We start from the raw sequence: 12,853 nt of genomic DNA, 5'->3' as shown, positions 1-12,853 counted from the left end.
GTGATGGGCCTACAGGAGGTGGTTCAGGATACTGGAGCTCACAGCTTAAGGGAGGAGACCAATAGGAAACCATGGGAGTGGAAACCGTACAGAAGAAGAGGAAGCAGTCTGGCGGTAGGAAATGGTGAAGGGATGGATGCTCTCGCAGATTGGACTGAGTGGGATCGAAGTCACGGCCATGCAGGGAGGGACGGCCCTTGGTCTGGGGTTGGATGGGTGATGTTGCAATGCAATGTCCCACCAAGAAACGCGGCCCGACGAGGGCGCCGCCTTTGGAATTCTTCACCCACAGAGGTAATGCAGGGCTTAGGACTCCCTGGGAAGTTTTACATGAGTCACCAGAGGCCCAGGAGCGATGGACCAGGCGCCCTAGCCTCCTTAGGACCCTGGGCCTCATCGGTTTTGTTGTTAATCAGTTGGGGGGGTTTATTGTTGGGGCAGGGGGGAGGGGGCAGAGGGGAACTGGAGGGTAGGCTCTGGACAGCTGGTCAGGAGGGGCAAGACTCTTTGGGATATCGGGGCCAATGGGTATGTTGAGAATCCTCTCATTTAATGTCAGAGGACTCAATTCCCCAGTGAAAAGGAAGAAAGTGGAGGGTATGCTTAGTGGAGAGAAAGGAAACGTAGTAATGTTGCAAGAAACTCATATCAGGTAGCAGGACAAGGCAACGACGCGTATAAGGGGTTATAAGTTAATCGGCAATCCAATGCTATAGACAAGAAAGCAGGGGTATTGATTGTGGTCCATAAAAGTAAGAACATTCTTCTACATAATACCTTAGCGGACAAATTGGGCAGATACGCATTTGCTAATGTAACATTAGATGGGCTCAGGCTTACCTAAGCTTCGGTATACGCTCCAAATTCGGTGCAAGATGGTTTCCTACGGGAGACTCTGGGAAAACTGGAGGAGTTTGCCAAAGGGAAGATAACCATGGGAGGGGATCTGAACATGGCATGGCATCCGGCAACAGACAGAAGTTCAGGAGGGCATGCGGGTCAGGGGGCTCCTTCAAAATCTCTCTGACTAATGATAGAACACTTCACACTAAGAGATGTGTGGCGGGAACTCAAAGATCAACAGAGCGGGTATACTCAGTTCTCCCATGTTTACAAATCTATGTCGAGAATAGACTACTTCTGGGTCTCATTAAGGCTGTTGGGGGAAGTTCAGGGGATGGAAAATCGGCCCAATATCGCTGTTGGATCACGCCCCATTGTGGTTGGAAGTGAAGACTCTGTCCGGCAGCAGGGGCCTCTGGAGGTGGAGGTTCCCGTATGACATTATCCAAGATCCCATCATGGGAGACGCCATCAGGGAAAAGATACAGGAGTACTTTGCTCACAATGATACGGGAGAGGTTAAGCTGGGAACGGTGTGGGAGGCCTTTAAGGAGGTTATTAGGGGTCATCTCATTGCTATGAAGGCCTCTAAGGACAAGCAGAGGCTTCAGTGGGAAGGGAAATTGGAAAATCAGCTAACAGAAATACAGGGGGAACTCCTGAAAAAGCCCACGCAGTCTTTGAAAAAGGCACTGAGACACGTGCAGGGTCAGTTGGATGCTCTCTGCACAACTGCGTGCTAAGCATAAAAAATTAACGATTAAGGAAATCCGTAATGCACAAGGAGTTCAATTCACCAGCTCTATGGAGATAGGGGAGGTGTTCAGGAATTTCTACCAAGAACTGTATACGACAGGGAACCCTGGTGGGGCCGACCAAGAAGCATTTCTTGACACCCTCACTCTGCCGCAGATAGCGAATGCTGATAGGGGGAACCTGGAAGAGGATATAAGTGAAGAAGAAGTGAGGTTAGCAATCAAGGGGCTAAAGGCGAAAAGATCGCCGGGGCCGGACGGGTTCACCGCCACCTTTTATAAAATGTATGCGGAGGACCTGATCCCATTCCTGGCAAAACTATACAACTCATTCAGGGAGGAGGGGAACGTGACCCCATCTATGAATGAGGCCAAGGTCCTGGTCTTTCACAAGGCGGGGAAAGACCCGTCACCCCCTGGGTCTTATCGCCCAATAGCCCTGACAAATTTAGATTCCAAAATGTATATGAAAATCCTCGCCGCCAGGCTGTCCCCACTCCTCCCCGACTTGATTAATGAAGATCAGTCGGGTTTTGTCCCCGGCAGACAAACCCACGATAATCTGAAGCGTATAATTCACCTGGTGGAGAAAATAGGAGTCATGCAGACCCCCGCAATATTGTTAGCAGTAGATGCTGAAAAGGCATTTGACCAGGTGGAATGGTCAATCTTATTTCGAACATTAACGCGGATGGGGTTTGGGGAGAAATACTTAATATGATGAGGGTGAATTATAACTCTCCCTCTATTAGAATCGGCATAAATGGTGAGGTCACGGGCAAAGTTGAGCTATCTAGGGGCACCAAACAAGGGTGCCCTCTTTCGCCCCTACTGTATGCAATCTTGGTGGAACCTCGTCTAATTAGGATAAGGGAGTCAGCCGCAATACAGGGGATAGAAATGGGAGGAAGGCGCCATAAGGTGGTTGCGTACGCTGACAATCTCCTGGTAGCTATCACTGACCCGAATCGCACTCTCCCTGAGGTAATTCGAGAAATAGAGGGCTTTGGGGCGATCTCCGGATTGAAGATGAACAGGAATAAGTCAGAAATGCTTCCGTTGGTGGGAGAGCGAGGGGAAATTAAGAGAGGGGCAGACACCCTTGGGTTAAGGGTGGCACAAGAAGGGATCAAATACCTTGGCATAACCCTTACGGGTAGGGTTGATCAGCTATATGGGGGGGGAACTACCCGGTCCTTTTGGGGCAAGTCAAGAGGGAGCTGGAGAGGTGGAGCCCCCTGGCGATCTCCTGGTGGGGGAGAATCTCCTCGGTGAAGAGGACCATCCTCCCGAAACGGTTATATCTTTTCCAGGGTATTCCGATTAGGGTCCCTAGGTCCTTCTTCAGGGCTCTCACTAAGGCAATATCCTCATTTGTTTGGAGGGGAAAGGCCCCAAGGGTAGCAAGGGCAGATCTATCAGCACCAACCCTAGAAGGAGGTATGGCTTTGCCACACTTTCTTAGGTATTATCAGGCAGCACAATTGTGGACCATGAAAGAATGGTTGGAGGGAGGGCATCATAAGGTATGGGCCGAGCAAGACAGGGCGGTGGCGAGAACCCCACTGAGGGCAGGGACGTTTTTATGGGAGGGCAAAAGGGGCACTTGCCCAGGGCACCCACCTTGGAGGGGGCCCCACAAGGCTGCCTGATCTTAAGAAGTAACATTCCTTTGTTCACCAGACTTAAATAGCACACACATAGATTGTATTGCATGGTGCTCAAGCTCTAAACCTATTGCCTGTCTGTTTTGGAAAGTACATTTTACCTCAATCAATTCATTATGTAATGCTTTCTGTGTTCACTGTGGTATATATAGTTTGTGTGTTCCTTGTGGCACAACTCCTGTAGCATTCTTTCCTTTCTGTGGAATTAGGTTGATCATGTGCAATAGCCACATTTGAAATGTATACTGATAAATTGAGTGCCACAATGGTTCAGAAGTTAGCTCAGTGTGTTAAGCACTCATTGCAGTGATATGTGTTACTATGCAATATTAAAATAGCATATTCCTGTAAGGCTGGCTGAGCCTTTCCGATGTCTGAAGTTTATAAACCTGCCTGCATATGTACTTGGTCTTGCAGCACAACAGGTGCTATAATCAGCAATATACCTGCACCAGATAGGGTTTGCTATACAAGCGAACATGTCATCCTTATGGTGAAGGTCTAGAAATTGGTGTGCTCAGATGGGGTGTTGTAAAACCTAGGCAATCGCCTCCAACGATGAGCATAAACTGTTAGTCCAAGAGATGAATAAGTATCAGAATTTGGAACCAAAGCATTCATGCTTGTATCCTGGTTTTGCCAGCAGACAATGCAGTGATCCTATCAATCATCTTATATCTCGCACATTAGTGTACCGTCTTCTGTGAAGTTTGCCTCCCTGCATGCTGGTGGCATCGTTTAGCCCATTACTTTATCTTTATTCTTATGTAGGCTATTTGAGTGGAAGGGGTGGTAGACAGAAGGTATTTCCTTCTCAGGATATAATCTTTGAAACAGCCTCAATCATGGTTTCACTGGCTTTAGTGTTGCTTCCACCATAATAGTGAGCATTGATATATTGCACACCACAGGAACTTGTTCCTTTGATCTCTAATGGAAACACGATTTGAAAACTATGTCCCACTTATAATCTCAGTCTGTCTGGATACAGACACCTTCCTGGTAGCTTCTAATCTACATCCACTATCCATGCTATGGTACGTGTAGCTTTCTCCTTCCTACCAATTGGTCTGCTCTATCCATGCTTGAACACGTTTGCATTCTGTGAGGCAGCAAATGTGAGATCTCTGTCTATTCTGGGTTATATGTACCTTTTACATACAGTCCTGCATTAATACTACAGGCTGCATACCTTCCTGGATTCTATTGATATAAAGTCTCCTGTATCTATGCTAGAATAGAAGTAACCTCTGCCTAGACTGATAAACAAGTAGCAGTTGAACGCCAACATTAGCAGTCTGATTAGAGCAAGAATGAAGAGAGTAAGGGGACTTAAAGGGAGTAAGCATCCTTATTTTTAATGCTGTGAGGTAGCATATCAACTTATGGGTTGTGATTGCGGCGGGGAGGGTGAGCATCTCAGATATTCTTGCTCACTTAATTCCTTTGATTTGGAGGAGGGGGGCCCCAAAGAAGTCTGTGCCGAGGGCCCCAAAAGTGCTTAAAATGGCCCTGACTGAGGGAGCTGCTGTGGAAGGGGAGACAGACCAGGCACCCAAACCTACACATTAGCGAAGTTATGAGGGCCCTGTTGGATGTATGGGACGACCTAGCGCGGATTGGCACCTTTACAGAGGTCCCGGGACCGTTTACACCAATGTTCGGGAACCCAGAATTTCCTCCAGGACAGGAAAAAGGGGCCTATGGGAGCTGGGAAAAGGCAGGGTGTACGAAAATCAGAGCAATGTTCGAGGATCAAGAAGTTTGTTTGTTTGGGACATGCAAAAATAGCTTAAATCTTAAGGAGTCAGAAATGATACAAGTTTGAACAACTAACGCATTGGCTTACCACCCCGCACATTAAGCAGGCGGTAACAAGGACCCTTACTCCATTTGAAAAGTATGCTATCTCCAACCCAGGAACCAAGAAGCTGGTGTCGACACTATATAAATACATCAATGTGCGAGGGGAAACGGTCAGGTGGAAATACATGGTAAAATGGGAACACACGCTGGGTGAGCCTATTAGTAAACAACAGTGGGAGGATCTATCGGGTGGTATTCCAAGACTAACCCGCTCGGCGCAAATGAGGGAAATGTGGGTAAAGGTGATGATCAAGTGGCACCTGACACCTGTGCGGTTGAATACAATGTTTCCAAATTCGCCCAAATATTGCTGGAGAGAGTGCGGCGGGGAGGGAACTTGGAGGCATATCTGGTGGGACTGCAAAGGGATTCGGGGCTTCTGGGTTGAGGTAAAAACGCAGATGCAGGGGATGTTCCCCAATGTGTCGCAGATGGGGGAGAAGGTGTGGATGTGTGGGCTCATGCAGGACCCAGCAGCAAAGAAGCTCACTAACCCTCAGTGGAGGAGCTTTATGGGACTGTTAATTGCAGCTTGGGTGGCGATAGCCCAGATTTGGAAGCAACAAGACCCCCCCACTGATATTTGGTTGGCTACAGAAGGTCTGGTCACTGGTAAGGATGGAAAAATTATCACATACGTTGTGAGGCACTGGGGGTTACTTTGAGAAAGAATGGGGAAAGGTGCTAGAATACCTGCAATCGGACTATACGGAACAGTGGTGCCCACACAAAATTAGAATACTGGACATTTCCTAGCCAAAATTAATCCTAGATATTTTACAATGTGCTCCACGGCCAGGGGCTTCCTTTCCACCCACCAAGTAAAGTTCTAATTCCCCCAAAGCACATGATACTGGTATTTGCGGAATTCTCTTATAACCCATTTATTGACATATATTCTGTTAGTTTCAACAGCAACGTTGGTTGGCAGACCCAATTGGGTCCTATGTAATAGGAGAATATCGTCGGTGTAACTCCACCAATGACACCCCACATAATCTAATTTCGAAGCAACAAAAGAAGCTGGAACCAAGAACTCCAAAATGTAGAGGTTAAACAGACAGGGGGCTAATACACACACCTGCCTTAAATCTCTTGCCGTCGCAATGGGTGGAGTCACGTGGCCCTGCACATTTAGCCTCACTTGTATAGCAGTATTACTGTGCAAATGAACTAAAATGTCCAATAGGTGGGCTGAAAAATTCCAGCTGTTAAGTTTTCACCACAGGATTTTCCTGTCCACTAAATCAAAAGCCACTGCTAGATAAAGGGGTCAGCACCATTGCACCCGGCTTGATTTATTAAAGTGTTTATGACCAGGCCATTGGCATCAGTGCCGATCCCCCATATGAACCCAGTATGGAATTTTTTAAAGATGTTTGATGACTCAACCCACCTAGTTCCTGTAGTATACATACAGAGAAGATTTGACTCTCGATGTCTAGTAATGAGATCGGACAGTAACTTGAAGGATTCAATCTGTCCCCCTTTTTGTACATATAGGGGCTATATTAGAAAGGCTCCACGATGAGGGAAGTTTCTTGGCTAGTAAAACACAGCAAAGGCACCAGAACCCAGGGTCTTTAAGGATCACATTCGTCCATTCGAACCTAGTGCTCGTGAATTCAAAGCTGATGTAAGTGCATTATGGACTTGCTCTACTGTTATTGCAATCTACCAATTACCCTGGTTCTTATCCTGCCATGTTTTTGTTAGGCTCCCCTGATGAACTCTGAAATGGGATTAGTTAACGCATCTTCGCTAACACCTTGTTTTCAATTTACCATGGAACAACATTTCCTAGATGGAATTTGTCATTAATGCATTCAGCTTACACTCTCCATCTTTGTGGGCCTGTAAGAACCTGTTTGACTTAATCCAATGTTTATAGGATTGCCGTAGCCTTCTTATTTCATTTAGTTTCAGCGCCGGCTCTAACTCACATAACTTAACCTTTCTAATATCAGCTCTCAGGCGTTTTTTCTTATTTTGTATTTCTACATTATAATTTGCTGTGCGCCAGTACAGCTTTTTATTACTTTGATTTACTTTATTCACTTTTGCCGCCATTCCCTCAAATGGTTGGAAATGGTCTACCGAAAAGGATCAGAGTCTTAGATGGCAATGGTTTGGACTGTACTGGTGAGCAAAGGATCACTGTGAGATGCAGTTTGCATACCACTCACGTTGTTACTGCAAGTGCATAGTGTTCAGGATACCTGTGCAGTCAGGGCCATAGAGCTTTGTCAAATTGGGTGGGGTTGGACCTCGGATCTACACAGAACGCCGCTCCGGCAAGACAATTCTTGCTGGAGCGCAGCTCTGTCTTGTTCCTGCCCAATTCCTTCCCAGGATAAGTTGAATCCATTCATATTTCCCAAATCTCTTGCTATGTTGGTGGGCAAGATTTTTCTTTTTTGGTGCCATCATTATGATCATGTTTGAGAGTGGCAGCGGAAGTGGGCATTCTGAGAGTTTTTTATATCTAGCAATTGATTTTAATCGTGTACAAGTTTGAACTGTGCAGCTCTAAGTCAATTTCTTGATAAGGTTTGTATTTCATACTATAATATAGTAGATACATGTACATTTGGTTTCTCCAGAGTAGCTTTTCAGCTATCTATATCCATTTCATGTTCTTGTTATGCATTTTAAGAAAAAGCCTCTCAGGCCGGCTGTATTTACTTTTCAAGCAGACTGGTTGTGATGGGTGTACTGGAGTGCAGAAAAAAGAAAGGTCTTGCTTATGGTCACACAACACTGTATACTGAATCCTTCATCATCCTCTGCTTGCTATGTGGGTCTCTGGACCACTCACATTTTTGGAAAATCTTCCCTTCTGCACCTCCTGTGCTACCTCCCCATGTCGTCCCGACCTACCCGCGCACACACCTACGCGTCCCACATGAGATCATGATTAGGTCCACATTACCAATGATGATGTGAAGTGCCGAAGTGACAGGGTCATTGATGCCCACTGTTGCGAAGCAAATGCAGTCCGTGGATCCTGGGAATAAGAAAGAGAGAGTGTGAGTGACAACCTTACTTTGTAATGGCCTGTGCATTGTAAATAGGTTCAGCAACAAACTGTACACCATGAACTGGATCATAAATTGTGCAGCCTGGGCATAGATAGGAATAGTCTGTTGGAACACAAGGCAATGTGATAGGGCAGCCCAGGAAGAGGTGAAATCGAATTGTTAGGAAAAGGGAAGCTGCAACATTAGAGAAAGGGCAACAAAATTCACTGGCATCTGGGTATGCACATTGCAATGCAAGGCAAGAATGCAGTCAGAGCGGGTGGAAATAGTTTTGTCTCCACATTTCATAGCCATCGGGAAGATACTAAGGTCCTGGAGGGGAGGTTTTAAGGGGGCATACTTAGTCCCTGACCTTGGTGTAGGATTCAAAAGAAGAAAGACAGCAAGACATCTTCCACCACCAAAATAATTGGCTGCATAAAGTAGCCACGCTCAGATCTTTACTTTTCCCATCTCTGCCATGTTTCTTGCTTTTTAACCTTATAAGGCACCATTCACTGACTTGCCTTCCATAGTAGCCTGTCACACCTTATTTCCTTTTATAATGTATACACACACATGTAAATCTTTTCTCTGCCCTTCCTGTATTAATTTGAATATTATTTACGGTGTGTTTTCATAAATATTAGTTTTAATTCCTTTAAAAGCTAAGTTTTGGGACTCGGACACACAGGAGTGGAGGTGTCAACCTACACCTTGCACGAGAATAGACACACTAGCTGAAAGGACTCTTCTCAGTGGTGTTGGCACCCAGATCCTCTGCAGGGCCCTTCCTGCAAAATAAAACGCAGAATTACTGATTTGGAGCAATCTGTTAGTCTACTGCAAAAATGAAGCAGACGTTCCCAAGTGAGTATCTGAAGGGATTGAGATGCATTGAACCTATACACCCAGTGGATTGTGGGATCTAGTTGTCTGGCAGTCAACCAGATTCACCAGTAGTCCCTAAAATTAAAAGGTATCCCTAAAGCCATTTACAAATGGAGAGCTGAAAAATAGCAATATATGACCCAACATGGCACTACCAGAAGCCACAAGGATTCCTCTCAACAGTATGTGACCTCTACATTGCAAGTCAAAAGGTAGAACGCCAAGCATACTCCTTTTACAGTAGATAACTTGGACGTAGTACTTCAAGCATCTGTGTCTGAGCACACTTCTTAGGCATTAGTAGATGATAAATGTTAGCACTGTACATACTCCTTGTAATAATAATCTTCCACTATGCTAAAAAAACAATGTAAATAACAAGGGGGGGTCAAAAAACAATGTAAACATTCCATAGTGTATAGGCTTCAAGTATTACAAATGTTTCTCTTGTAAAGGATTTATTTTATTTGCTTTACTTTTCCACACACTTGTGCCGTCACAACACACTTGTGCCGTCACAGAATCTGTCACAGCCTCTGTGCTCTTCATGAGCAGCAGCCATTTCTTTCTTCATGCGTGCACACTGGCATCGCATTCCACCGTCAGTTCCGAGGGCACAAGTCGAGGGATCATGCGCGTGGACGGTGTCCGCCCACTTTTTTGAGAGGGTGGATGCCATCCACCCTGTATGTTTTAAAGAATAACAAATAAATAAGTAGTTTCACCCACTGTGTGCAGTGCCGCCACGAGGATCGTACCAGTGTAAGGCAAGAGACTTTACCCCAAGACCACACAAACGACAATGACATGTTTTGATAGGATTTTTAGATGGGATATGGCGCTTATACGGCGCCTGTACACAAGTGTTTCTACGCACAAGACAAGGAAGGGGCTCAAAGGGAGGGCAAACAACGATCTTACTAGTCCTTGTGTCATTCAGATTGCGCAAGTGCAGGGAAAAGGGGAGGGGAGAAGTGCCAGGGGGAAGGGGAAAGGAAGAAGGGCAGGTAACGCAATACATGCAGCCAGCATGTGGCTCATAAGTGCATAGAGAAGGAGCTGTAAGATTGCAGATACAGGCCCTTAAGTGCTGGGGAGCCTGCAGGCAGTGCGAGGGCAGCTGGACATGCAGGAGCCTGGGCCAGAGTTCAGTGGGTATCCAGGTGGCCAGTGAGCAAAGCAGTCAAGTACATCAGCAGGGGAGAGTAAGAGAGAAAGCGGAAACAAAGGGGAAGGTCTTGAGTTGCTTCCTGAACCGGAGGTTGTTCTGCTCAAGTTGGAGGGAGGGAGGGAAGCTGTTCCAGAGGGAGGCCCCAGCGGAGTAGTGAGATCTGCCCCCAACTCTCTGCTTGTAGAAGCAAGTGACAGTCAGAGAGTTGGATGTGGATGAGCAGAGAGCTCGAGAAGGAATTCTTTTGCAAGAGAATGTTGGAGGTAGAGCGGTCCCTGTGGATAATGGAGAGGGTCTGGAACTTGATCCTTGCAGCCACAGGGAGCCAGTGAAGAGATTTCAGTGCTGGAGAGATACGATCCCTGGGCTTGAGGCCAAGGACAAGTCTAGATGTCCTGTTCTGGATCAGTTATAGAGGTCGAAGAGTAGAGGCATGCAGATTTAGAAAGAGACTGTTGCAGTAGTCCAGCCGAGAGAGGACCAGAGCTCTGGAGACAGTGAGCTTCTGGGGGAAGGAAGGGAAAGGAAGAATACCTCTGAGGAGGTGCAGCTGGTAGTGTGACTTCTTAGAGATGTGAGGAGAGAAGGAGAGTGTGGAGTCGAAGATGACCCCGAGGTGTTTAGCCTCACAGGTGGAAGTAGGAAGAGGGCCAATGGAGGCCACCCAGAGAGTGCCAAGAAAGGAGGAAGCAGGGGTGCCGATGAGGATAATCTCAGTCTTACTGGCATTAAGGCAGAGATAATTGACAGCACACCACTCCTGGACAGCAGACAGTCAGAAATGAGAGATGGAGAAGGGGAGCCTGAAAATGAGCTGAGTGTCATCCGCATAGCACTGAAAGTTGGGGCAGAGAGCGTCAATGCGGTGGGCAAGAAGTGCCAGGTATTGGTTGAACAGCCAGGGAGAGAGGTTCAACCCCTGGGGAACACCACAGGTAGAGAGAGAGATCGAGGAGAGAAAGGACCCAAGTTTGACCTGGGAGGTTCGATCGGAGAGGAAATAGGTCAGCCAAGCTAGGGCCTGATCGGTGATACCCAGGGTACCACAGAGACGGTTGAGCAGGATGGCATGGTTGACTGTGTCAAAGGCAGAAGAGAGATCAAGTAAGATGAGGAAACAGGGGGTATTAGAATTGAGGTTGGAGAGCAGTTCTTCACGATGTTCAGGAGAGCAGTTTCCGTACTTCTGGCGGCTCTGAAGCCAGTCTGGTGGTCATGGAGGCAACAAACAGATTCAGTGCGAAGATTAAGCTGGGAGATGGCCAGCTTTTCCAAGAGTTTGCCCAGAAAAGGAGTGATGGAGATCGGGCGATAGTTAGCCGGGAAGGTGGGGTCGGCTGAGGGTTTCTTAAGAAGAGGGTGTGCAAGAGAATCCTTCAGGGGGGGAGGGAAGACGCCAGTGATGAAGGAGTGGTTACAGAAGTCAGCCAGAGCAGGAGCCAGGGTGTCAATATGGTCTTTGATGGTTTTGGAGGACAGGGGAGAACCTGTGTTGAAGAGACTTTCATAGATCGGACTCGTCTAGAAACCTTTTCTGGGGCGAACAGGGGAAAGGCAGAGAAGGTGGGAGGACGGGTGGCCAAAGAGGGGCCAGAGGAGGAGCAGATAGCAGAGGGAGGAGAGGGAAAGGAAGAGAGAGAGGACAGGATGTCCTGAGTTTTAGAGATGAAATGAGATGCCAGGACCGTGCAGAGGGCCTGGGAGAGGACATGAGAGGTAGAGACTGCAGCAGGATTGGCCAGTACCTTGCAGATTTTAAAGCGTTCGGACGAGTTTTTGGGTGCCGCAGAGACGCAGGCTTTCTTCTTGCTGCGGACAGGGAACCGATATTGCCTTTGGAGCAGGTGGCATGCCAGTTTGTCAGAGGACGTACTGGAAACACACCATTTCCTCTCGGCCACCCTGCACTTGCGTTTAAGGATGACGAGGTCTGAATCGTACCAGGAGTTGCACTTGGCTTTGGGCTTCAAGTGGTTCCTCATGACCAGGGAAAAACATCAAGAGTATCCTCAATACTACTACGCTCCAACCGAGTAGGTCTGGTCTGTCTGGGAGTTCAGGTCTGGGCTATCTGGGAGATATGTAGTAATGATAAGTTCAGGGAGTGGAGTCTTTTGGGGAAAGTTTTGTTAAGATGTCTTCTCTTCTTAGGATGGGCCCTTAAATGTTTATCTGCAGAGTGATGTTTCCCCAATCCATCATGGCAGAGATGTTTCCAGAAGGTGATTGGATAAGAGGGACTGAACAACGTATGATTGGTTAATTAAGAGACATAGGAGGTTTACTAGGATTTCCAATACCTTTCATCTTCCTTCCTCAATTAGGAAGGTCCTGTGTGTTTTTGCTCTAATTTGGAGGCCTGACATCTGTAATCAGAAGTTCAGTCAAGATATAGGAATTTCAGGAGAAGTTACTGTGTGGGACAAAGCATGCGGTTACATTGGTGGGAACGCTGCGCTCTGGATCGTTTTGAGACTTTGCTGATAATTCTGTGGGAGGAAATCTTCACAGATCAAGTTTAATTTATATTAGTTTTAGATTAGTTATTTAGTTAGATATTGTTGCTGCCTTTTTATTTACCTAAGTTTTAAAAGTTTTAAAAGAACTATGCGACTGAGCTAAATTACAGTTTTCATTTGG

The 12,853-nt window shown here is 46.7% G+C and overlaps 1 protein-coding gene across 3 annotated transcripts in view; it reads right to left on the bottom strand.

The window, feature by feature from the left end:
- Positions 1-12,853, bottom strand: part of LOC138567235 (ceramide kinase-like) — a 276,517-nt gene that overhangs the window by 85,398 nt on the left and 178,266 nt on the right. For all 3 annotated transcript variants that reach the window (XM_069645230.1, XM_069645232.1, XM_069645231.1), the window contains one exon: positions 8,064-8,138. In XM_069645230.1, the coding sequence (XP_069501331.1) occupies positions 8,064-8,138 (75 nt within the window). The remainder of the gene's footprint in view (positions 1-8,063; positions 8,139-12,853) is intronic.

This window comes from Ambystoma mexicanum, chromosome 2p (genome assembly GCF_040938575.1).
Source record: "Ambystoma mexicanum isolate Mex_15411 chromosome 2p, UKY_AmexF1_1, whole genome shotgun sequence".
NCBI classification, from domain to species: Eukaryota; Metazoa; Chordata; class Amphibia; order Caudata; family Ambystomatidae; genus Ambystoma; species Ambystoma mexicanum.
This window is presented reverse-complemented; position numbering and strand designations above follow the sequence as displayed.